The 25,309-nt window shown below is 47.8% G+C and overlaps 1 protein-coding gene across 1 annotated transcript in view; it reads right to left on the bottom strand.

Moving 5' to 3' along the window:
• Positions 1-15,608: 15,608 nt before the first annotated feature.
• Positions 15,609-25,309, bottom strand: part of ARHGAP20 (Rho GTPase activating protein 20) — a 101,549-nt gene continuing 91,848 nt past the window's right edge. Inside the window, exons 14-15 of the mRNA XM_038761667.1 lie at positions 24,840-24,954; positions 15,609-18,162 (exon numbers count right to left, since the gene is read on the bottom strand). Coding sequence (XP_038617595.1) covers positions 16,601-18,162; positions 24,840-24,954 — 1,677 coding nt within the window. The 3' untranslated portion in view covers positions 15,609-16,600. The remainder of the gene's footprint in view (positions 18,163-24,839; positions 24,955-25,309) is intronic.

Below are 25,309 nucleotides of genomic sequence, written 5' to 3'. Positions count from 1 at the left end.
GTGAGCACTTAGCAAGCAGGAGGAGAAAGGGATAGAGTTAGTAGATGTTCTAGACGGTGAGCTCGTTTTGGGCAGGGATTGCCTCCATTTGGTGCTGAATTGTACTTCCCAAGCGCTTAGTACAGTGCTCCGCACACAGTAAGTGCCCAATAAATACGATTGAATGAATGAATGAACCCACATCACGGGCCCAGGGAGTAGTGCAGATTTTCAGTAATTTAATGATAATAATAATAATAATAATAATGTTACTTGTTCAGCACGGACTATGCGCAAAGCTCTGTTCTAAGCACCGGGGGTAGGTACAGCAGCGTGGCTCAGGGGAAAGAGCCCGGGCTTTGGAGTCCGAGGTCGTGGGTTCAAATCCCGGCTCTGCCAGTTGTCAGCTGGGGGACTTCGGGCAAGTCACTTCACGTCTCCGGGCCTCAGTTCCCTCATCTGGAAAATGGGGGTGAAGACTGTGAGCCCCACGTGGGGCAACCTGACCGCCTTATAACCTCCCCAGCGCATAGAACAGTGCTTTGCACATAGTAAGCGCTTAACAAATACCATCATTATTATTATTATACTGTGCTTAGTACAGTGCACGGTACACAACAAGTGCTGAACAAATACCACGAGTTATTATTGGTAATAATAATAGTGATGATGAGAATAATAATCATTCGGTCTATCCACTAAGCAGCCCGGGAGTCAAAGGACATGGGTTCTAATCCTGACCCTGCCACGTCTGCTTTGTGACCTTAGGCAAGTCACTTATCTCCTCCGTGCCTCAGTTACCTCGTCTGTAAAATGGGGATGAGTGTGTGAGCGCCATGGTAATAATAATAGTGATAATGAGAATAGTAATCATTCGGTCTATCCACTAAGCAGCCCGGGAGTCAGAGGTCATGGGTTCTAATCCCGGCTCTGCCACATGTCTGCTTTGTGACCTTGGTCAAGTCACTTATCTTCTCCGTGCCTCAGTTACCTCGCCTGTAAAATGGGGATGTGTGTGAGCGCCATGGTAATAATAATAGTGATAATGAGAATAGTAATCATTCGGTCTATCCACTAAGCAGCCCGGGAGTCAGAGGTCATGGGTTCTAATCCCGGCTCTGCCACATGTCTGCTTTGTGACCTTGGGCAAGTCACTTATCTTCTCTGTGCCTCAGTTACCTCGCCTGTAAAATGGGGGTAAGTGTGTGAGCACCATGGTAATAATAATAGTAATAATGAGAATAGTAATCATTCGGTCTATCCACTAAGCAGCCCGGGAGTCAGAGGACATGGGTTCTAATCCCGGCCCTGCCACATGTCTGCTTTGTGACCTTAGGCAAGTCACTTATCTTCTCCGTGCCTCAGTTACCTCACCTGTAAAATGGGGATGTGTGTGAGCGCCATGGTAATAATAATAGTGATGATGAGAATAGTAATCATTCGGTCTATCCACTAAGCACCCCGGGAGTCAGAGGACATGGGTTCTAATCCTGGCCCTGCCACATGTCTGCTTTGTGACCTTGGGCAAGTCACTTATCTTCTCCGTGCCTCAGTTACCTCGCCTGTAAAATGGGGATAAGTGTGTGAAAGCCATGGAAATAATAATAGTGATGATGAAAATAGTAATCATTCGGTCTATCCACTAAGCAGCCCGGGAGTCAGAGGTCATGGGTTCTAATCCCGGCTCTGCCACATGTCTGCTTTGTGACCTTGGGCAAGTCACTTATCTTCTCTGTGCCTCAGTTACCTCGCCTGTAAAATGGGGGTAAGTGTGTGAGCACCATGGTAATAATAATAGTAATAATGAGAATAGTAATCATTCGGTCTATCCACTAAGCAGCCCGGGAGTCAGAGGTCATGGGTTCTAATCCCGGCTCTGCCACATGTCTGCTTTGTGACCTTGGGCAAGTCACTTATTTTCTCCGTGCCTCAGTTACCTCGTCTGTAAAATGGGGATAAGTGTGTGAGTGCCATGGTAATAATAATAGTGATGATGAGAATAGTAATCATTCGGTCTATCCACTAAGCAGCCCGGGAGTCAGAGGTCATGGGTTCTAATCCCGGCCCTGCCACATGTCTGCTTTGTGACCTTGGGCAAGTCACTTATCTTCTCCTTGCCTCAGTTACCTCGCCTGTAAAATGGGAATAAGTGTCTGAGCGCCATGGTAATAATAATAGTGATGATGAGAATAGTAATCATTCGGTCTATCCACTAAGCAGCCCGGGAGTCAGAGGACATGGGTTCTAATCCCGGCTCTGCCACATGTCTGCTTTGTGACCTTGGGCAAGTCACTTATCTTCTCCGTGCCTCAGTTACCTCGCCTGTAAAATGGGGATAAGTGTCTGAGCGCCAGGTGGGACGGGGACTGTATCCTACATGATTAACCTGTACTTCGAGACTGTGAGCCCGTTGTTGGGTAGGGACCGTCTCTATATGTTGCCAACTTGTACTTCCCAAGCGCTTAGTACAGTGCTCTGCGCACAGTAAGCGCTCAATAAATACAATTGAATGAATGAATACTTAGTGCTTGGCACATAGTAAGTGCTTAACAAGTACCATAATTACTATTATTAATAATGGTAACAATTAAAAAAGCCAAAGCAATAATGTCCTATAACCCCAGGACACCATAGTTTTTATTCATCATAAAACACTCTTCAGTACAGTGTTGTTTAGTACAGTGCTCTGCACATAGTAAGCACTCAATAAATAAGATTGAATGAATGAATGCTTAGTGCTTGGCACATAGTGCTTAACAAGTACCATAATTACTATTATTAATAATGATAACAATTTAAAAAGCCAAAGCAATAAAGTCCTATAACCCCAGGACACCATCGTTTTTACTCATCATAAAACAAAATTATGTTGACAACTTGTATTTCCCAAGCGTTTAATACAGTGCTCTGCACATAGTAAGCACTCAATAAATACAATTGAATGAATGAATGAATGAATACTTAGTGCTTGGCGCATCGTGCTTAACAAGTACCATAATTACTATTATTAATAATGATAACAATTTAAAAAGCCAAAGCAATAAAGTCCTATTACCCCAGGACACCGTAGTTTTTACTCATCGTAAAACAAAATTATGTTGACAACTTGTATTTCCCGAGCGTTTAATACAGTGCTCTGCACATAGTAAGCACTCAATAAATACAATTGAATGAATGAATGAATGAATGAATACTTAGTGCTTGGCACATAGTGCTTAACAAGTACCATAGTTACTATTATTAATAATGATAACAATTTTAAAAAGCCAAAGACATAATGTCCTATAACCCCAGGACAACATAGTTGTTGCTCATCATAAAACAAAATTATGTTGCCAACTTGTACTTCCCAAGCGCTTAGTACAGTGCTCTGCACACAGTAAGCGCTCAATAAATACGATTGATTGATTGATTGATTAAGCACTTACTATGTGCAAAGCACTGTTCTAAGCGCTGGGGAGGTTACAAGGTGATCCGGTTGTCCCTCGGGGGGGCTCACAGTCTTAATCCCCATTTTACAGATGAGGTCACTGAGGCCCAGAGAAGTGAAGTGACTCGCCCAAAGTCACACAGCTGACAAGTGGCGGGGCCGGGATTTCATTCATTCATTCAAGCGTACTTATTGAGCGCTTACTGTGCGCAGAGCACTGGACTAAGCGCTTGGGAAGTACAAGTTGGCAACATCTAGAGACGGTCCCTACCCAACAGCAGGCTCACAGTCTCGAAGTACAGGTTAATCATGTAGGATACGGTCCCCATCTCACCTGCCGCTCACACGCTTATCCCCATTTTACAGACGAGGTAACTGAGGCACGGAGAAGATAAGTGACTTGCCCAAGGTCACAAAGCAGACACGTGGCAGGGCCCAACAGCGGGCTCACAGCCTAGGAGGGGATTAGTTAGACACGTTCCCTGCCCGCAACAAGCTTACGGTCTCGAGGGCGACCAGATAGGAAGATAAATCTGCCGAATTGCCCTTGCAGTGTTAATGGGATGAAGTTTTGGTTACCAAGTCCTGCGGGCGAATATTGAGCACTTACCGGCTTAGTGGCTAGAGCTAGGAGTCCATCTGGGAGTCTAGGAGGTCATGGGTTCTAATCCCAGCTCTGCATCTTGTCTGCTGTGTGACCCTGAGCAAGTCACTTATCTTCTCCGTGCCTCAGTTCCCTCGTCTGTAAAATGGGGATGGAGACTGTGAGCCCCACGTGGGACTGCCTCCAACCCAATTTGCTTGATTCCATCAGCATCATCAGTCGTATTTATTGAGCGCTTACCGTGTGCAGAGCACTGGACTAAGCGCTTGGGAAGTACAAGTTGGCAACGTATAGAGACGGTCCCTACCCAACAGTGGGCTCACAGTCTAAAAGTCCACCCCAGCACATAGTAAGTGCGTAACAAATACCCTTATTATTATTATTATTATTATCACACCTCAAACTAACAGGTGTAGCGTCCCCCAGCGATATCTCTCGGCCTTTTGAGGATCGTCCATCGGACTGAGCTGCGGAAAGCCTATCATTTCCAGTTGTTATAATAATAACAGAAAGCAGAAATAATAGCAGAAAGCAGAAAGCCTATCATTTCCAATTGTTATAATAACAATATAATTGTTAACAATATTGTTATAATAACAATATAATTGTTAATAAGATATATAATATAATAATAATATAATTGTTGTAATAATAATAACACTCATTAAACACTTACTACGTGCCAAGCACCACACTAGGTGCTGGGCAGATACAAGTGAATCAGTCCCTGTCCCACATGGGGTTCAAAATCTAACTAAGAGGGAATCGGAATTCATCCCGGTTTTACAGATGAGGCACAGAGAGGTGAAGTGACTTGCCAAAGGTCACACAGCGGACACGGGGCAGAGGCAGGATTAGAACCCAGGCCCCGGGCGCTTTCCATTTGGCCACACTGCTTCTCTATAACGTTAACCAACCAACGAGCTCCCTGAGGAACGTCTGCTGTTTTCCGTGGTCCGTCTCCAAGGGGGTGGCTGAGAACACCGAACACTTAAGTTTTCTTTCTGGTCATCGACGGAGCGGGATTATCCTCGCCCTTCTCTCTCCCCTCATAGGAATAACGTTTTTTCCGCGTTTGAATCAGAGGATCTTGGAGTCTTTGCAAATGAACCCGCCTCCCCAAGAAGCCCCACTTTACCCAGTGAAATTATTTGCCCGAGGCAAGCGGTGAAGTCGGTAACTCCACTGCCGCGGACGTTGGAGCCGGTGATCGGCGGTGGACTTTCTCCTTCAGCTCCCGGAAATCCCGTTGGCCTGCGCAGGGATCATCCCCCAGTTCCCCTTGGAGGTTTAGGCTAGCGTCCATCCCCAAACGGCCCGGCCCTCCTTCTCTCTTCTCCTCTGAGCCCTCAGCGGCTGTCTTCAGGGAGGAGGCCCGTCACGGAGCCAACTGGATCTCCATCGTTGGACTGGAAAGATGCTGATTCTTGTCTAATCTTCCCGTTTTTCCGGCCAGCTCTGTGCACTTGAGAGATGATGAACTGCCCTGAGAGGGGTGGGGGAAAAAAAACAACCCCAAACCCTCATTCTTTTCCAAAGTTTGAGTTCCCTCTATCTCTCCAGTCCGTCGTGGCTGGCAACATTTCAACCTTTCCCCCGGGGTCAGCTTGGTACCCTACCCTAGGCCCCTCACGTCATCGACATGAGCTCGCGGACGGGCCAAGGCCAATCCATCAGGACTGAAAGGGGGCCAAGGAAAGGTGACGAGGAGTTATGCCGATCCGTGGCCGGTGAGCCCCGTGCGGGACGGGGGAAGGGATCCATAACTTTTCCGTTTTGTTTGGACTTTTGAGCATCTTACAAATGATCCCTGCAATCCTCTGGCAGCCCCCTGGACTTTCGATTCAGCGAAAGATGAATTATAGCCTCAGGATGCAAGTAAAATTACAAATATCTTCAAGATGTTAAAGAGGGCTTGAAGAAAGGCTGCCAACTCACGCTGGCTCGGCTTTCTCCTCCCTCCCACCCCCAATCCGTAACGGATTATGTTTCTGACCTCTTCTGAAGGAAAATAACAATACGGAAAAGAATATTCCTATCCAAAAAGGTTAAGGAGCACACTTGGGGGGGAAACTGAGAAGCAGCATGGCCAAGTGGGAATAGCACAGTTCTGGGTGTCTGAAAACCTAGATTCTAACGCCACTTGTCTATTGTGTGACCATGGGCAAGTCACTTAACTTCTCTCTGCCTCAGTTACCTCGTCTGTAAAATGGGGATTAAGACTGGGAGTCCCATGTGGGGCAGAGACGGGGCCCATCCTGATTTGCTTGTATCCACTGCAGGTCTTAATACGGTCCCCGACACATAGTAAGCACTTAAAAATGCCATTTTTTTTTAAAGAAAAGAATATTAACACGGCCAAGAGGACAATGTCAGCAGATTCACTTGCTATTGACAATTATTAGGGTTCCGGCTATGACCTTGACCTCTAGGAGCCTATGTTCTTGACCTCTATGGCCCCTGCCATTCAATATTAGAGACCCCACAGCCGTTGGCCCCTAGAGAAAAGCTTTTCAAAGTCATCACCACCAGCTAATCTTCCTTGAGCATATATTTGTTGCCCTGGTAATACAGGGAGAGAGGGAAAGACAAGGAGTTTGCAATCTAAAGAGCAAGGTGGGACAGAAATCGCCATCATCCTCACCAGAAGCGATGGTACAAGACACCTAAATATAATCAATCAATCATATTTATTGAGCATATATATATATATATACAGTAATAACATAAATATATTATAATATATATTATATACAGTGTTGGCCCAGCACTGTGCTGAGCTTTTGGACGAGTACAAAGAAACGGAATCGGTTGACATGTTCTCTGACCACGATGAATTTATAATCTATAGCGTGAGTGAATTGTGTGGGCTTAGAGATGCAACCGGTGTGCGTTACGTGGAAAAGCAAAGACCATTTTACGTGTTTTGAGATCCTTCAGCTCAGAGAATGCGTAGTTTTTAAGATGCTCCAAGAATCCTCTTACACCTTTAAGCAATCATAATTACATATCCATGAGAGGAAGCGGGGAGAGGGTTTATTCTCCGTAATAAAAATAAGGATATTTGTGAAGCATTTACTATGTGCCGAGCACTGTTCTCGGGTAGATACAAGGTATTCAGGCGGTCCCCCGCGGGGCTCCCGGTCTGAATCCCCATTTTTCCGAAGAGAGAACTGGGGCACAGAGAAGAGAAGTGACTTGGCCAAGGTCACACAGCAGACGAGTGGCGGAGCCGGGATTAGACTCCCAAGTCAGTACTCCTGCCTCTAGGCCATACTGCTCTTACGTAGTGAACAGAAGGCCGTAGGGCCGCGTCCGGGGGAAATGATTCGTCAGGGTCATTCCCAGATCGGCATTGTCTCGTGACTGGAAAATGGGATTGAAGAAGCCAGGGGACAAAAGACAAACTCGGCTTTTTGCCACTCGGAGCTGGAAAAAGAAAACAAGGCATTCACGAGGACCTGGGTCCTAATCCCAGCTCCTCCGCCGCTTCCCTGCTCTGTGAATCACTTAATCAATCAATCAATCGTGTTTATTGAGCGCTTAACTTCTCTTGAACGAAGGGATGAAAAGAAGGGAGGACAAATAGGGTGGGGAAGCGAGGGGTTAGGGAAGACCACTGGGAGGAGATCAATCAATCAATCAATTGTATTTATTGAGCGCTTGCTGTGTGCAGAGCACTGGACTAAGCGCTTGGGAAGTCCAAGTTGGCAACATATAGAGACGGTCCCTACCCAACAGTCTAAAAGGGGGAGACAGAGAACAAAACCAAACAGACTAACAAAATAAAATAAATAGAATAGATATGCACAAATAAAATAGAGTAATAAATATGTACAAACATATATACATATATACAGGTGCTGTGGGGAAGGGAAGGAGGGAAGATGGAGAGGGGGACGAGGAGGAGATGGGATTTTAGGAGGGCTTTGTAGAGGAGAAGAGTGGTGGTGTGACGCTGTACTCTCCCGAGCGCTTAGCACAGCGCTTGGCCCACGGTAAGCACTCGGTAAGTGCGATCGAACGAATGGACGGATGACGGGTGAGGTAGTTCCACGCCATGAAAAGTCCAGCACAGGGGCTCAGATGAGGTTCGGCGGTTAATATGGGAATAGACATAGCACATAAGCGCATAGTAAGTGCTTAATAAATACCATGATTATTATCATTATTAATAGATTAATGGTAACCGCGTAGGCCGATTCTCCACAACGTTGTGAACGAGGACAGGCGGGCTACAGAGAGGATCGTGAGTCATGGCTCCTCTCACCCCGGGCCTCCTAAATGGCCCGGACTATTTCGGGCGCTCATTCGTTCATTCAATCAATCGTATTTATTGAGCGCTTACCTTGTGCAGAGCACTGTACTAAGCGCTTGGGAAGTACAGGTTGGCAACATATAGAGACGGTCCCCACCCAACGGTGGGCACACAGTCTAGAGCTGGCAATATGATGCCAGCTATCCCTGTGCATTCAAGCGCTTAGCACGGTGCTCTGCACACAGTGAGCGCTCAGTAAATATGACTGAATGAATTCGGAGTGACGAGCCGTAGAAAAGGAGCTTTTTGAGTTACGGTAGGGAGTCAGGAGAGGTGGTCTGGCTACACCCTAAGATAACTTCCCAAGCGCTTAGTACAGTGCTGTGCACACAGTAAGCACTCAATAAATACGATTGAATGAATGAATGAATGAACTCTTGACTGTTGGCTGACTGTGAGCCCCTTCTAAACTGTGAGCCCGCTGTTGAGTAGGGACCGCCTCTATATGTTGCCAACTTGAACTTCCCAAGCGCTTAGTACAGTGCTCTGCACACAGTAAGCGCTCAATAAATACGATTGAATGAATGAATAAAAGATATGAACATGGAACATGATTTTTACGTAAGAAGTTTGGACTTGCTAAGTAAAGCCCCAGGGCTTTATAAGTTCAGTTATCTTCATTGTGATCATGCAACCTGAATAATAATAATAATAATAATAATGGCATTTATTAAGCACTTACTATGTGGAAAGCACTGTTCTAAGCGCTGGGGAGGTTACAAGGTGACCAGGTTGTCCCACGGGGGGCTCACAGTCTTAATCCCCATTTTCCAGATGAGGTAACTGAGGCCCAGAGAAGTGAAGCGACTTGCCCAAAGTCACCCAGCTGACAATTGGCAGAGCTGAGATTTGAACCCATGACCTCGAGAAGTGAAGTGACTTGTCCAACGTCACCCAGCTGACAATTGGTGGAGCCGAGATTTGAACCCATGACCTCTGACCTCTTCCCAAGCACTTAGTACAGTGCTCTGCACACAGTAAGTGCTCAATAACTAAGATTGAATGAATGAATGACTCCAAAGCCTGGGCTCTTTCCACTGAGCCACGCTGCTTCTCCATGTAGAAAAGAAGTTTATAATAATAATAATGGCATTTATTAAGCGCTTACTATGTGCGCAGCACGGTTCTAAGCGCTGCGGGGGAATACAAGATGATCAGGTTGTCCCACGTGGGCTCACAATCTTCATCCCCATTTTACAGATGAGGGAACTGAGGCCCAGAGAAGTGAAGTGACTTGCCCAAAGTCACACAGCGGACAAGTGGCGGAGCCGGGATTCGAACCCATGAGTTGTGTCTGAATTGATGGAATTCTATCCCAGTGCTTAGCATAGTGCTGGGAACATCAGAAGGGCTTAATCCTCATTACAGACCGATAATAATAATGCATTTGGTATTTATTAAATGTCTACTATGTTCCAAGCGCTGGAGTAGCCCTAAGATTATCAGGCAGGACACGGTCCCTTTTAGGGTTTATTTCTGGAGTTTGAATCCTGGCTCTGCCACTTCCCAGCTGGGTGACCTTGGGCAAATCACTCAACTTCTCTGTGCCTTAGTACAGTGCTCTGCACACAGTAAGCGCTCAATAAATACAATTGATGTGCCTCCACCTCTTCGTTTATTAAATAGGGATCAAATGGGAAGCGGCCATCCAGTCGCTTCATTTCTCGGTACCTCCGGTCTCTTTTCTGCAAAATGGGGATTCAGTGTGTGTTCCCCCTCCCACTTAGAGAAGCGGCGTGGCTCAGTGGAAAGCGCCCGGGCTTTGGAGTCGGAGATCATGGGTTCAAATCCCGGCCCCGCCGCTTGTCGGCTGGGTGACTTTGGGCAAGTCACTTCTCTGGGCCTCAGTTCCCTCATCTGGAAAATGGGGATGAAGACTGCGAGCCTCCCGTGGGACAACCTGATCCCCTTGTAACCTCCCCAGCGCTTAGAGCACATAGTAAGCGCTTAATAAATGCCATCATTATTATCATTATTAGGCTGCAAGCCCCATGTGGGACCTGATTATCTTGTATTCATTCCTTCATTCAGTCGTATTTATTGAGCGCTTACTGTGTGCAGAGCACTGCACTAAGCGCTTGGGAAGAACACGTTGGCAACATATAGAGATGGTCCCTACCCAACAGCGGGCTCACAGTCTAGAAGGGGGAGACAGACAACAAAACAAAACATGTAAACCAAATAAAATAAATGGAATAAATATGTACAAGTAAAATAAATAGAGTAATAAATATGTACAAACATATATACATATATACAGGTGCTGTGGGGAGGGGAAGGAGGTAAGGAGGGGGTGATGCTGCACCACTTAGCACAGTGCTTGGCATATAGTAAAAGTTCTTAATAAATACCAAACAATCAATCGTATTTATTGAGCGCTTACTGTGTGCAGAGCACTGTACTAAGCACTTGGGAAGTACAAAGTTGGCAACATCTAGAGACGGTCCCTCCCCCAACAGTGGGCTTACAGTCTAGAAGGGGGAGACAGAGACCAAAACAAAACATATTAACAGAATAAAATGTGTACAAGTAAAATAAATAGATAGAGTAATAATTTTGGAGTCAGAGGTCATGGGTTCAAATCCCGGCTCTGCTGATTGTCAGCTGTGTGACTTTGGGTCATCTGTAAAATGGGGATGAAACTGTGAGCCCCACAGTTGATGGGACAACGTGATCGGCGTTGTAACCTCCCCAGTGCTTAGAACAGTGCTTTGCACATAGTAAGCGCTTAATAAGTGCCGTCATTATTATGATTATTATAAAAGCAACAAGACAAAAACCAGGGTCACACCAACGCTCTGCTGCCCTGAGCAAGCTGGATTTCGGTGTGACCGTGGGCAGGGAGTTGAAAGAGTGAAATTATCTGCTGCTGCTGCTGCTGCTTGGACATTTAGCTCCCTCTTAGACCCTACTCAGACCTCTCACTCCCTGGGGCCTCAACCTGCCCCAGGCTTGATAATGTTGCCATCAACATCAATAAGTTGATGTTATCAACATATTATCATAATATCATCAATATTATCAATAATAATCAGAACTAAGTGCTTACAGGGAATCTTGTCCTAAGCACCGGGGGAGAATACAAAGCAGAGAATTTGATGCAGTTCCTCGCTTTCGAGGGACTCCCAGTAAAGTAAGTGGGAAAGTAAGGAAGTAGGTGGGAAGGGTGCCGGCCTCACCTCCGCGACATCGCCAAGATCCGCCCTTTCCTCTCCATCCAAACTGCTACCGTGCCGGTTCAATCCCTCATCCTACCTCGACCGGATTACTGCATCGGCCTCCTCTCTGATCTCCCATCTTCCTGTCTCTCCCCACTTCAGGCAATACTTCACGCTGCTGCCCGGATCATCTCTGTGCAGAAACGCTCTGGGCATGTTACTCCCCTCCTCAAAAATCTCCAGTGGCTACCAGTCAACCTACGCATCAAGCAAGAACTCCTCACCCTGGGCTTCAAGGCTGTCCATCACCTCACCCCCGCACCTCACCTCCATTCTCTCCTTCTCCAGCCCAGCCCGCTCCCTCCGCTCCTCCGCCGCTCACCTCCTCACCGTCCCTCGTTCTCGCCTGTCCCGCCATCGAACCCCGGCCCACATCCTTCCCCAGGCCTGGAATGCCCCCAATCCCTCCGCACATCCGCCAAGCCAGCTCTCTTCCTCCCTTCAAAGCCCTACTGAGAGCTCACCTCCTCCAGGAGGCCTTCCCAGACTGAGCCCCTTCCTTCCTCTCCCCCTTGTCCCCCTCTCCATCCCCCTCATCTTACCTCCTTCCCTTCCCCACAGCACCTGTATATATGTTTGTACAGATTTATTACTCTATTTTACTTGTCCATATTTACTATTCTATTTATTTTGTTACTGTGGTGCATCTAACTTTATTTCTATTTGTTCTGATAATAATATCAGCATTTATTAAGCGCTTACTATGTGCAAAGCACTGTTCTAAGCGCTGGGGAGGTTACAAAGTGATCAGGTTGTCCCACGTGGGGCTCACAGTCTTCATCCCCCTTTTCCAGATGAGGGAACTGAGGCCCAGAGAAGTGACGTGACTTGCCCAAAGTCACACAGCTGGCAACTGGCGGAGCCGGGATTTGAACCCGTGACCTCTGACTCCAAAGCCCGGGCTCTTTCCACTGAGCCACGCTGCTTCTCCGATGACTTGACACCTGTCCACGTGTTTTGTTTTATTGTCTGTCTCCCCCTTCTAAACTGTGAGCCCATTGTTGGGTAGGGACCGTCTCTGTTGCCGACTTGTACTTCCCAAGTGCTTAGTACAGTGCTCTGCACACAGTAAGCGCTCAGTAAATACAACTGAATGAATGAATACTACCAGAACGATTGCAGATGGAGGTGGGGCGTTCTGGGAGAGATGTGACCGTGGCGTCGCTATGGGCCGGAGACGACTCGACAGCGTAAGACAAGACTCTCCCAAGTGCTTAGTACAGTGCTCTGCACGCAGTAAGTACTTAATCCAACTGACTGACTGACTCTGCCATCTGCTTGCTCCGTGACTTCGGTCTCCTCTCTGGGCCTCAGTTTCCTCATCTGTACACTGGGGATTCAATACATATTCTTCATTCACTCAATCATATTTATTGAGCGCTTCCTGTGTGCAGAGCACTGGACTAAGCGCTTGGGAAGTACAAGTCGGCAACATCTAGAGACGGTCCCTACCCAACAACAGGCTCACAGTCTAGAAGGGGGAGACAGACGACAAAACAAAACATGTGGACAGGTGACAAGTCGTCAGAACAAATAGAAATAAAGCTAGATGCACATCATTAACAAAAAAAATAGAATAGTAAATATGTACAAGTAAAATAAAGACCCCATGAACTATGTGTCCTCATATGACCCCACGAACTCTCTGTGACCCCCCATTTGTGTCCTCAGATGACCCCCACTTTCAATTTTGAAATTGAGAAAATTTTCAAAAATCAGTTTGTCTCATTTCACCTCAAATGACCCAATGAACACTCCGTGACCCCACTCGTGTCCTCATATGACCCCATGAACTCTCCATGACCCCATTTGTGTCCTCAGATGACCCCCCCCACTTTCAATTTTGAAATTGAGACCATTTTCAAAAAGCAGTTTAACATCCCATTTCACCTCAAATGACCCAATGAACTCTCCTTGACCCCACTCGTGTCCTCAGATGACCCCATGAACTCTCTGTGACCCCATTTGTGTCCTTGGATGACCCCACTTTCAATTTTGAAATTGAGAACAATTTCAAAAAGCACTTTAACGGCCCATTTCACCTCAAATGACCCAATGAACTCTCCGTGACCCCACTCGTGTCCTCAGATGACCCCATGAACTCTCCGTGACCCCATTTGTGTCCTCAGATGACCCCCCACTTTCAATTTTGAAATTGAGAACATTTTCAAAAAGCAGTTAAATGTCCCATTTCACCTCAAATGACCCGATGAACTCTCCATGACCCCACTCGTGTCCTCAGATGACCCCCCCATGAACTCTCCATGACCCCATTTGTGTCCTCGGATGACCCCCACTTTCAATTTTGAAATTGAGAACAATTTCAAAAAGCACTTTAATGTCCCATTTCACCTCAAATGACCCAATGAACTCCCCGTGACCCCACTCATGTCCTCAGATGACCCCATGAACTCTCCATGACCCCATTTGTGCCCTCAGATGACCCCACTTTCAATTTTGAAATTGAGAATAATAATGATGGCATTCATTAAGTGCTTAAAACAATTTCAAAAAGCACTTTAACATCCCATTTCACCTCAAATAACCCAATGACCCCCCCGTGACCTCACTCGTGTCCTCAGATGACCCCATGAACTCTCTGTGACCCTATTTGTGTCCTCGGATGACCCCACTTTCAATTTTGAAATTGAGAACAATTTCAAAAAGCACTTCAATGTCCCATTTCACCTCAAATGACCCGATGAACTCCCCGTGACCCCACTCATGTCCTCAGATGACCCCATGAACTCTCCGTGACCCCATTTGTGTCCTCGGATGACCCCACTTTCAATTTTGAAATTGAGAACAATTTCAGAAAGCACTTTAACATCCCATTTCACCTCAAATGACCTGATGAACTCCCCGTGACCCCACTCGTGTCCTCAGATGACCCCATGAACTCTCCGTGACCCCATTTGTGTCCTCGGATGACCCCACTTTCAATTTTGAAATTGAGAACATTTTCAAAAAGCAGTTTAATGTCCCATTTCACCTCAAATGACCCGATGAACTCCCCGTGACCCCACTCGTGTCCTCAGATGACCCCGTGAACTCTCCGTGACCCCATCTGTGTCCTCAGATGACCCCACTTACAATTTCAAAAAGCACTTTAATGTCCCATTGCACCTCAAATGACCCGATGAACTCCCCGTGACCCCACTCGTGTCCTCAGGTGACCCCATGAACTCTCCGTGACCTCTTTTGTGTCCTCAGATGACTCCATTTCTAATCCCGCTGGGTGACTCCGGGCAAGTCACTTAACTTCTCTGTGCCCCAGTTCCTTCAAATAGCTGCTGGTCCTCCTACATAGACCGTGAGCCCCATGTGGGACAGGAGCCGCGATCTACCCCAGTGCTTAGAACAGTGTTTGACACACAGTAAGGGCTAATATCCTAATCATCATCGTTATTATTATTATTAATACAGGCTTAGAACCACACTGGGGATCCCTTAGTTGTTGATTTACTTTAGACAGCCTCCAGTGAATTCTCTCAACAGCGGTGGCTAAACAGTCGCTTAAAAATCTCCCCGCGCCCGTAAAACATTGACTGAAATTTGCATCACAGAGCCGTGTATTTAGGCGGTTGACTCCCATAACGTCGTCGACCAGATTCAAGTGATACCAGTGACGCGCGCTAAAAATATCAGGCCCATGAAAACACAGTCTTTATATTATCTGCAAAACACAGATTCTTTCTGATGAGCTAAAAAGGAAAAAAAAAGAGCATACAGATCATTTCTATAAACAAGACCCAAGCTCTTATTACATACCTTGGGCCCTGTCCTCGTCCTTTGAGCCCACTGTTGGGTAGGGACTGTCTCTATATGTTGCCAACTTGGACTTCCCAAGCGCTTAGTACAGTGCTCTGCACGCTCAATAAATACGATTGACTGCTCTCCCAGATGGCTCTGCGAAAAGCAGCACGACTTGCCTAAATGTGCTTGGGTTGATTTGGCCGACTGGTGCTTTTATTTAATAGACGGCACGGAGTCTGTACACACCACAACCAGCGCCATTACAACCCAACGGCTTTAAAAGTTAGCAGCAGCTTCTGCAAGTACAAAAATACACATTTATTTCGTAACGTAATAGCAAAATTGAACAAGATATATTATACAAACTCAAAGCCTTTCGATAAAGCAACGGTTTAATATATTATGGGTTGACTTGGGTGGAGTATAGCCAAATGCCGCGTCCTGCTTTCATACGTTCTTGTGTGTGGCGTTTCATGGCAGCGCGTTAAACAAACGGTTCGCATTTAAACACCGGCGGCCGGACGTCGAACGGGGGCACAAGCAGCGAGGCCAGTCAGTGACGGCCTGGTTTTCCTTTATGCTTTTTGTCACCCTTTGTCCTGCCCCCAAAGCGTGGGGAGGGGGGAAAACAACCGCTCTAAGGGTGGAACCGGGGATTCTGTCGGCCAAGAAAAACAATTCCTACTACCAGGGGCACGAGAAACCGCAATAGCGATAGTGCATCCCGTAGCTCCAAAGCGGCAAGGGGGTTTCCTGGGAATCGGCCGACTGTCTCAACCGCAAAAGACACACGGTTCTTACCAGGCTTTAATGCGGGAATGCTTAAGGAGGGCGAAAGCGACATCAAACACGCAGACGGAACCGCCCGTGCTGAAGAACCGGGCTTTTCGGCTCTTGGCCGAACTTTCCGAATTCCGAAGAGCAAACGTTTCATTAGCGACCAAGGCGGAGAGGTGACTTTCTTTACCGAGGTGAAAGATGGCTTTCTTTATCGAGGAGAAAGCCGGTTTCCCCGGAGTTGGGAAAAGCGAAATCCCTCAGAGAAACGTCTCAGGAGAACTACCGCAGGCGGCTTTCCCCTTTCCGCAGCTCCGGCCCCACTGGCTCACTGGGAGTATTAAACACTCCGTCGTAAAGAAAATCCTACACGAATCGGCCGGTCTACACCTAGCAACCCACCTCAGGGCCTACTAACGCAGGCAGCCACTGTCTTGAAGTTAGCGAACCCGCTTAGATTCCTGTGACCGTGGCGGTATCGCCCCGACCCGCTTTTGGCTGAACGTCCGTGCCCGTCACTACAAAATGATTCCCGGCCCCAAACGTTCGGCGCTCGGATCTGGGCAAGGCGCCTGATCCGTTCCGACCGAGCTGGGCTGGGGTCTCTCGGGGGGCTGACCCGACGCGGGGGTCGGGTCAAAACCCTCGGCTTCTTGACCCGCCTCGGTAGAAAGTTCCGGGGATTTTAGCCCGGCCTCCCTGGGGCCGAACGGGGAGGTCCGGCCCCTCCCCGCGTCCCGGCTGGAAGCCAGGGTCCGTTCCCGGGCCTTTTCCTTGGGCCCGGTCCCTCCGGCCGTCTTCGGGGTGACCGACCCCGGTGGGTCCTCGGCGGCCGACCCCAGCGGGGGCCCGAGAGTCCTTCTCACGGAGCTTCCGCTCTTCTGCCGAGAGACCCTCTCCTTCTTTTTGAAGGACCAGCTTTTCAGCGTAGCCACCCCGCTTCTCAACCACGTGCTGGGGTGAAGCGTCACGGTCTGAGTGGGTGCCGGCCATTCCGCGGCCTCCGCCGGCCCACGGACCGGGTGGCCGCCAGCCCGGGGAGGGGAGGAGGCGACGAGTCCGGGGAAGGGGTGCAGGCCGCTGAAGTCAGGCGGGAGCCCTCCCTGTTTCCTTTGGGCCTGAAAAGTGCAATCCACGGGCGAGGAGGCGTCGGTGGGAGTGAAGGCCGAGTGCTCAGAAATCTGGGAAAAAGCGCTGTCCTGAGAGCTGACCGACGAACCGGACGGAGAGGTGCCGGGGGAGGAGAAGCTGGAACAGCTAGTTCTCGGGCAAACGCCGAACCTCGGGGAAGAGGGGAGAAACTCCTTCTCAACGCCCCGCGGGGCCGGGTCTCTCTTCCCCGCCTCCGTTCCCGGAACCGAACTCGGACCGATCAGTTTCCGTCCCTCGGCCCGCGAGGACCGATCCGGCGACGTAGGCTGCCGGTGGAACGAAACCGAAATGGCCATCGGCTTCGACTTGGGGGCCTGTCGCGCCTGAAGGTCTCCGAGGAGGCGCGGGTCTCTCTTCTCGGTGTTGCGGTGGGCTGTTTTGTTCTTCTTCACGTCGAACCCCATCCCCGGACTCTGGCTGATGAGTCTCTGGCCCTCCTCTTGCAGAGAACGGAGCTGCCCGAGGTAACCCTCGCCGCTTGGGGAGAGGACGGCGTCGCAGCTGGCCTTGCGAGACTTCTTCCGACACCCCTCCCGGAGAAAAGTGAGCTTGGGGTCCACGAAGTCTATGGTGGGCTCCGAGCAGCGCCGGTGACTCCTCAGGCTCGTCACGGCATCCGCTGCGGCGGCCGGCGAGAGTCCGCACGGGCCGGAGTGGAGAAGTTCGTGCTTCGAAGGGTCCCGGGAAGCGGGGTTTCTGTGGAACCAGACGGAAATGGACACCGGCTTCGAGGGCGGGGGGCACCTCCTGGGAACCTCTTCATCTTTAGCCTGCTCCAAGTCACAGTCGCTCAGCGTCAGGACGGAGTCGACGCTCCTGTTCTGGCCCAGCTTCTTCCCCTGGATGCTAAATGGGGAGTCTAGATCGTCGTTCAGTTCGTTTTCCAAGCTGTCGTACGAGGAGTCGTTCAGCTGAAAGCAGGTGATACCTGATGGAGAGTAAAATAATAATAATAATAATTTTGGCATTTGTTAAGCGCTTACTCTGTGCAAAGCACTGTTCTAAGTGCTGGGGAGGCTACAAGGTGATCAGGTTGTCCCATGTGGGGCTCACAGTCTTCATCCCCATTTTCCAGATGAGGGAAAACACACCGTAGTCGGTAGGATTCGAACCTACGCGGGGACACCCCAGTGGATTTCAAGTCCATCGCCTTAACCGCTTGACATTTTCACTGGAAAACAGACTTATCGCAAGTACTCTGAATCTTCACTATTTTTTTCTTCATCTTAGTTCAGTGTTTTTTGGGGTTTTTTTTACCCTTTATGGACTTTTCACATTTTCACCCAAGGGGAAAAAAGCGGTCATGGTTTCCCTAACTGCTACACAGGAATCTACAAAAAACTATTTATCTCTAGGTAGGGATATCCACAGTCTCTCATTCCTGACTCAGTGGAATCCCTCCAAGCAGAAATAGAGAATCATAATAATACTTGTGGTATTTGTTATGTGCTGACTATGTGCTAGGTGGATACAAGCAAATCGGGTTGGACACAATCTCTGTCCCACACGGGGCTCACAGTCTCAACCCCCACTTTACAGATGCGGGAACTGAGGCCCAGAGAAGGGAAGTGACTTGCCCAGGGTCACACAGCGGACACGTGGCAGAGCCGGGATCAGGACCCGCGCCCTTCCGACTCCCGCCATGCTGCTTGGTTTAGCCTTCATGTCCAACAGCCCATCACTCTCCCCTTCTTCAAAGTCCTAGTAAAATCACAGCTCCTCCAAGAACCCATCCCTGGGTATCCTCTCATTTCCCCTCCCTTTCATGTCACCTATACATTTGGGTCTGTACCCCTTACGTACTTTGTAGTTCAACCCAGTCCCACGGCCCTTATGTACATATCGGCGCTTAGAACAGTGCTTTCCGTATAGTAAGTGCTTAATAAATGTCATTATTATTATATCCTTATCCTCTGCTGCTTCTCCTCTCTGTAATTTATTTTAATTTATTTTATTTATTTATTTTAATTTATTTATTTATTTTAATTAATTTATTTATTTTAATAAATTTATTAAATTTATTTAGTAATTTATTTTATTTATTTATTCCTAAAAATAATTTATTGAATTTATTTTAATCCCTGTGTCCCACACTAGACTGAGGGCGGGAATCCTGTCTACCAATCTACGCTCCCTGTGGGCACGTCTACCAACTCTGTCGTACTCTCCCGAACGCTTAGTACAGGGCTTTGGACACGGTAAGTGCTCAAAAATACAACCGATTGGTTGGTACTGTATTATACTCCCCAAGTGCATAATACTCTGGGGGTGGGAATCCTGTCTACCAAATCTGTCGTACTCTCCCGAACGCTTAGTACAGGGCTGTGGACACGGTAAAGTGCTCAAAAATACAACCGATTGGTTGGTACTGTATTATATTCCCCAAGCGCGTAATACTCTGGGGGTGGGAATCCCGTCTACCAAATCTGTCGTACTCTCCCGAACACTTAGTACAGGGCTCTGGACACGGTAAGTGCTCAAAAATACAACCGATTGGGTGGTACTGTATTATATTCCCCAAGTGCATAATACTCTGGGGGCGGGAATCCTGTCTACCAATCTACGCTCCCTGTGGGCACGTCTACCAACTCTGTCGTGCTCTCCCGAACGCTTAGTACAGGGCTCTGGACACAGTAAGTGCTCAAAAATACAACCGATTGTTGTAATGTATTACAATAACGTATAATTGTACATTATAATATAATAATTAATTATAATAATGTATAATTGTACAATAATGTATAATGTATTATAATACTCTGGGGGTGGGAATCCTGTCTACCAATTTACACTCCTTGTGGGCACGTCTCCCAACTCTGTCGTACTCTCCTGAACGCTCAGTACAGGGCTCTGGACACGATAAGTGCTCAAAAATACAACCGATTGGTTGGTACTGTATTATATTCCCCAACTGCATAATACTCTGGGGGTGGGAATCCTGTCTACCAACTCTGTCGTACTCTCCCAAACACTCAGTACAGGGCTCTGGACACGGTAAGTGCTCAAAAATACAACCGATTGGTTGGTACTGTATTATATTCCCCAAGCGCATAATACTCTGGGGGCGGGAATCCTGTCTACCAATCTACGCTCCCTGTGGGCATGTCTACCAACTCTGTCGTACTCTCCCGAATGCTTAGTACAGGGCTCTGGACACGGTAAGTGCTCAAAAATACAACTGATTGATTGGTTGGTACTGTATTATATTCCCTAAGTGCATAATACTCTGGGGGCGGGAATCCTGTCTACCAAATCTGTCGTATTCTCCCGAATGCTTAGTACAGGGCTCTGGACACGGTAAGTGCTCAAAAATACAACCGATTGGTTGGTACTGTATTATATTCCCCAAGCGCATAATACTCTGGGGGTGGGAATCCTGTCTACCAAATCTGCCGTACTCTCCCAAACACTTAGTACAGGGCTCTGGACACGGTAAGTGCTCAAAAATACAACCGATTGGGTGGTACTGTATTATATTCCCCAAGTGCATAATACTCTGGGGGCGGGAATCCTGTCTACCAATCTACGCTCCCTGTGGGCACGTCTACCAACTCTGTCGTACTCTCCCGAACGCTTAGTACAGGGCTCTGGTCACGGTAAGTGCTCAAAAATACAACCGATTGATTAGTTGGTACTGTATTATATTCCCCAAGTGCATAATACTCTGGGGGCGGGAATCCTGTCTACCAAATATGTCGTATTCTCCCGAACGCTTAGTACAGGGCTCTGGACACAGTAAGTGCTCAAAAATACAACTGATTGATTAGTTGGTACTGTATTATATTCCCCAAGTGCATAATACTCTGGGGGCGGGAATCCTGTCTACCAAATCTGTCGTATTCTCCCGAACGCTTAGTATAGGGCTCTGGACATGGTAAGTGCTCAAAAATACAACCGATTGGGTGGTACTGTATTATATTCCCCAAGTGCATAACACTCTGGGGGCGGGAATCCTGTCGACCAATCTACGCTCCCTGTGGGCACGTCTACCAAATCTGTCGTACTCTCCTGAACGCTTAGTACAGGGCTCTGGACACGATAAGTGCTCAAAAATACAACTGATTGATAGTGTATTATAGTCCCCAAGAGCTCTGGATACAGTCAGTGCTCAGACAATACCACTGATTGATTGCTTGCTTACTTGATTATCTGATTAATTATCTGATTATCTGATTAATTAAAAAGAGGGAGGATCCCAGAATTAAATGCCATGGCTAAAATCAATCGTATTTATTGAGCGCTTACTATGTGCAGAGCACTCCGTCAGTCGAAAAAGGATTTAATTGATTCCCTCAGTACGCTGAAGTGAGGTTTCTCCACAGGACTTTGGAGCAGCAAATGACCACGTTCCTGCTAACGCTCCCGGCCACAAGAGAAATTTCGCGGGTGGATTTGTAATGAAAAGCTCGCCGTCCCTGTTCCCGGGGTCATCATCACCATCAATCGTATTTATTGAGCGCTTACTATGTGCAGAGCACTGTACGTCTCTGACAGGTGCACAGCTAGCCAAAGCCCCTCTAATATTATCAAAATTCCCAACACCAGTGACCTTCTTAACATTTTTTCCCTCGGGACATTTGCCTTTTTTTTTTTACTGCTACAGCCAGGAGTGTCCTTTGAATTTTCTGCCTGCTCTGTCCAAGGAGATCTTCCCTGACTCATCTCCAATTTCTGAACTTCTGATCCCCGTTAGCATTTGTTACCGCCATAGACTGTGAGCCCAATGTTGGGTAGGGACTGTCTCTATATGTTGCCAATTTGTACTTCCCAAGCGCTTAGTACAGTGCTCTGCACATAGTAAGCGCTCAATAAATACGATTGATGATGATGATGATGATGATGATGATATAAGAGAAGCAGCGTGGCTCAGTGGAAAGAGCCCGGGCTTTGCAGTCAGAGGTCATGGGTTCAAATCCCAGCCCTGCCAATTGTCAGCTGGGTGACTTTGGGCAACTTCTCTGGGCCTCAGTTCCCTCATCTGGAAAATGGGGATGAAGACTGTGAGCCCCCCGTGGGAAAACCTGAGCTCCTTGTAACCCCCCCGGTGCTTAGAACAGTGCTTTGCACATAGTAATTGATTAATAAATGTCATTATTATTATTATTATAACAACAAGGTTACTCATTTGTATGTCTCAGCCCATCTTATTGCTTTAATTCAGTCATGGTAAACTCATCGTTACTATCAGCTGTGTGACTTTGGGCAAGTCACTTAACTACTCTGTGCCTCAGTTACCTCACCTGTAAAATGGGGATGAAGCCTGTGAGCCCCCCGTGGGACAACCTGATCACCTTGCATCTACTCAGCGTTTAGAACAGTGCTTTGCACATAGTAAGCGCTTAACAAATGCCATCACCATCATTATTATAGGCTCTTAGTACAGTGCTCTGCACACAGTAAGCGCTCAATAAATACGATCGAATGAATGAATGAATATTATTATCATCATCCATTGGATGGGCTCGATTGCATTTATGGGGAACAGGAGCGAAAGGCTGAAAATTAACAACAGGTATGCTGTAAAGTTATTTTCAATCCAACACCCTTAATGTGAAATTGAAGGAAATGAAAGTAGTGAGTGTTAGAGTAATAATAATTGTGGTATTTGTGAAGCGCTTACCATGTGCCAGACACCGTACTCAGCGCTGGGTGATACAAGATAATCGGGTCCCACATGAGGGAGAAATTGCCTCCCCATTTTACAGATGAGGGAACTGCGGCACAGAGATGTTAAAAGTGACTTGCCCAAGGCCATACAGCAAGTAGGTGGCAGATTCTAATGACGATGATTATGATGATGATGGTATTTCTTAAGCGCTTACTATGTGCAAAACGCTGTTCTAAGCGCTGGGGAGGTTACAAGGTGATCAGGTTGTCCCACGGGGGGCTCACAGTCTTAATCCCCATTTTACAGATGAGGTAACTGAGGCCCAGAGAAGTGAAGTGACTTGCCCAAAGCCGGGATTTGAACCCATGACCTCTGACTCCAAAGCCCGGGCTCTTTCCACTGAGCCAAGCTGCTTCCCATCTACAGGTGCATTGTAGCCCATTCTCTTTCTTCCCAAGGCTGGAATCCCTTTTTGGTCCAAGATTCTTCTACCCCCGGCTCGAAATCTCTCGCGTAGTATCATCATTCATAAGGGACGATGGGGCTCATCGGCTTGCTTTGAACAGCGAAATGTTGTATATTACTTTATATGCTTGAAAATGGTCTTTTCACAGGGGACCCTGCTGGCAAACCTGGCTAATATTGGTCACACAAATCACCACATTCCCATGAAATGGTATGGGAAAAATAGCAAATGCCAACTTCATTAGGGTTGGCCCTAAACAACGAACCGCACCGACTAATCAGTTGAATTTGAAATGCTACCAGGGCTTCGGTGCTTGACTAGCTGTGACCTCTTCAAGCACCGCGGGCCGCAGAAATGGGAAATCGTCCTCGTCAAATTGGCTAGTGGGTTTATTTTTAGTAATGCAAGTTGAAACCCATGTTTTCCAAGGGCAAATTCCTACCTCAAAGATTTCAGCGCCCGACATTCGGCAGTCTATGTGATTTCCCCCTTTTAGCTGGTTTATCTAAAGCCGAGTTTTGACTTTAAACGTGATATCTTCATGCGCTTTAGCCCGAATTGAATTCTTTCCTACAACTAGAAAGTCATCTAAATGCCTAGTCAAACCAAATGCCAAGCAAAAATCTCGCCTCTTCGATACCCAACCGCTCATTCCCAGCATCTTCCAGGGGGTCATTTCCTTTTTTCGTGACTAATCTTCGGTGCTTTGCTGCCGGGAGAGCATGCGGTGGCTTCAGCCAACTGACTTTCTGTGTGACCTAGCAGCCGAAACGGTTTACGCTTCGGCTCTGGGGTCTTTGCCGGCTAGTGGGCTGGCGCGGGTGGCTTTTGGGGAGGGAGACGGGGCAAAGGAGGGCACAGCGGGGCTGCCGCCTCGCAGATGCCCACAGGCTCAAAAGCCGGACGATTCCTCTTGCCCCGACCCCAAATCCCAATGGGAGGGGTCGCCCGCCCTGCTTCCTCAGCTGGGTGACCGCTGGTACCGGAGTTGGGGAACATCCCTGGTTTTCCCTGGAATGTGGCACGCCTATGGGAACCTCACTGGTCCCTGGGCTGAATAGGGTCCATGTGTTGTCAGCGGAAGGCGAGGAGTAGATGTGGATTTCACCTCCGGCCCTTTACGGCTCCGAGGGACGGGGCACACTAGCAATGCCTGCCCAGCTTACTCAGACAGCTAGTATAGGGGGTGAAACCAATGGCAATGTCGCCGTGGTGGAAAGTCCGTGGGGGGCTATCGCCTCTTTCACCCCCACTCTATGAGGTGGACAACTATGGTGTGTTCTCGGAGCTGCCCAAATGGTCAGAGTGCTATCAAATGGTGGTGCTGCCTCCTTATCGGCACCGGAGCGACCAACGTCATGAGCCGCTTCCTTCAAGGCTCGTATTTACAGTCTCCCTCAATCAGCGTGCCGCACACTTGGATTGCTTTCTGAGAGCGGTGGCTCTGAATTCATTAACCTGAACGTTTAGCCAGGGCAGCTCTTAACTTTCATTGAACGATATCCCCCCCGCCCCCAAACTCCATCGTTACCTGGGACATCCTCTCTGCTGTCACACTTGATGGAGATGTCTTCAAAGAGGGAAGTGATTTCGTCTCCAAATATCCTGCAGCAATTTTCAATCAAAAACTGTACAAGAAGAGAGACCTGCAACACAACCAGGGAAAACGGGATGTCACTCTTCCTCTGTTCGGACGCTGAATTTCGGACGCACCTTACCCACTTAAAAAAAGGCAGAAGAGCTCCGAGAAAATGCAGATCATGGGTCTGCCATTCCCCCCTGGTACAAACTGAGGAGTTAAGCAGAAGTCTGTTCAAGGAAGGGGTGGCCCACGACAAACGGAGAACTCCAGATTTTCTCTTCCAGTGGGATTCTCTAATTTGTGGTCTTAGATGAACCATATTGATGCCTCAGTAACCTCTCTCTTCAATCGATCGTATCTACCGAGTGCTAACTCAGAGCACTGTACTAAGTGCTTGGGAGAGGACAGTGTAATAGAGT

This window comes from Tachyglossus aculeatus, chromosome 20, assembly GCF_015852505.1.
Source record: "Tachyglossus aculeatus isolate mTacAcu1 chromosome 20, mTacAcu1.pri, whole genome shotgun sequence".
Taxonomy (NCBI): domain Eukaryota; kingdom Metazoa; phylum Chordata; class Mammalia; order Monotremata; family Tachyglossidae; genus Tachyglossus; species Tachyglossus aculeatus.
The sequence above is the reverse complement of the archived record's forward strand: the minus strand, read 5'-3'. Positions and strand labels throughout refer to the sequence as shown.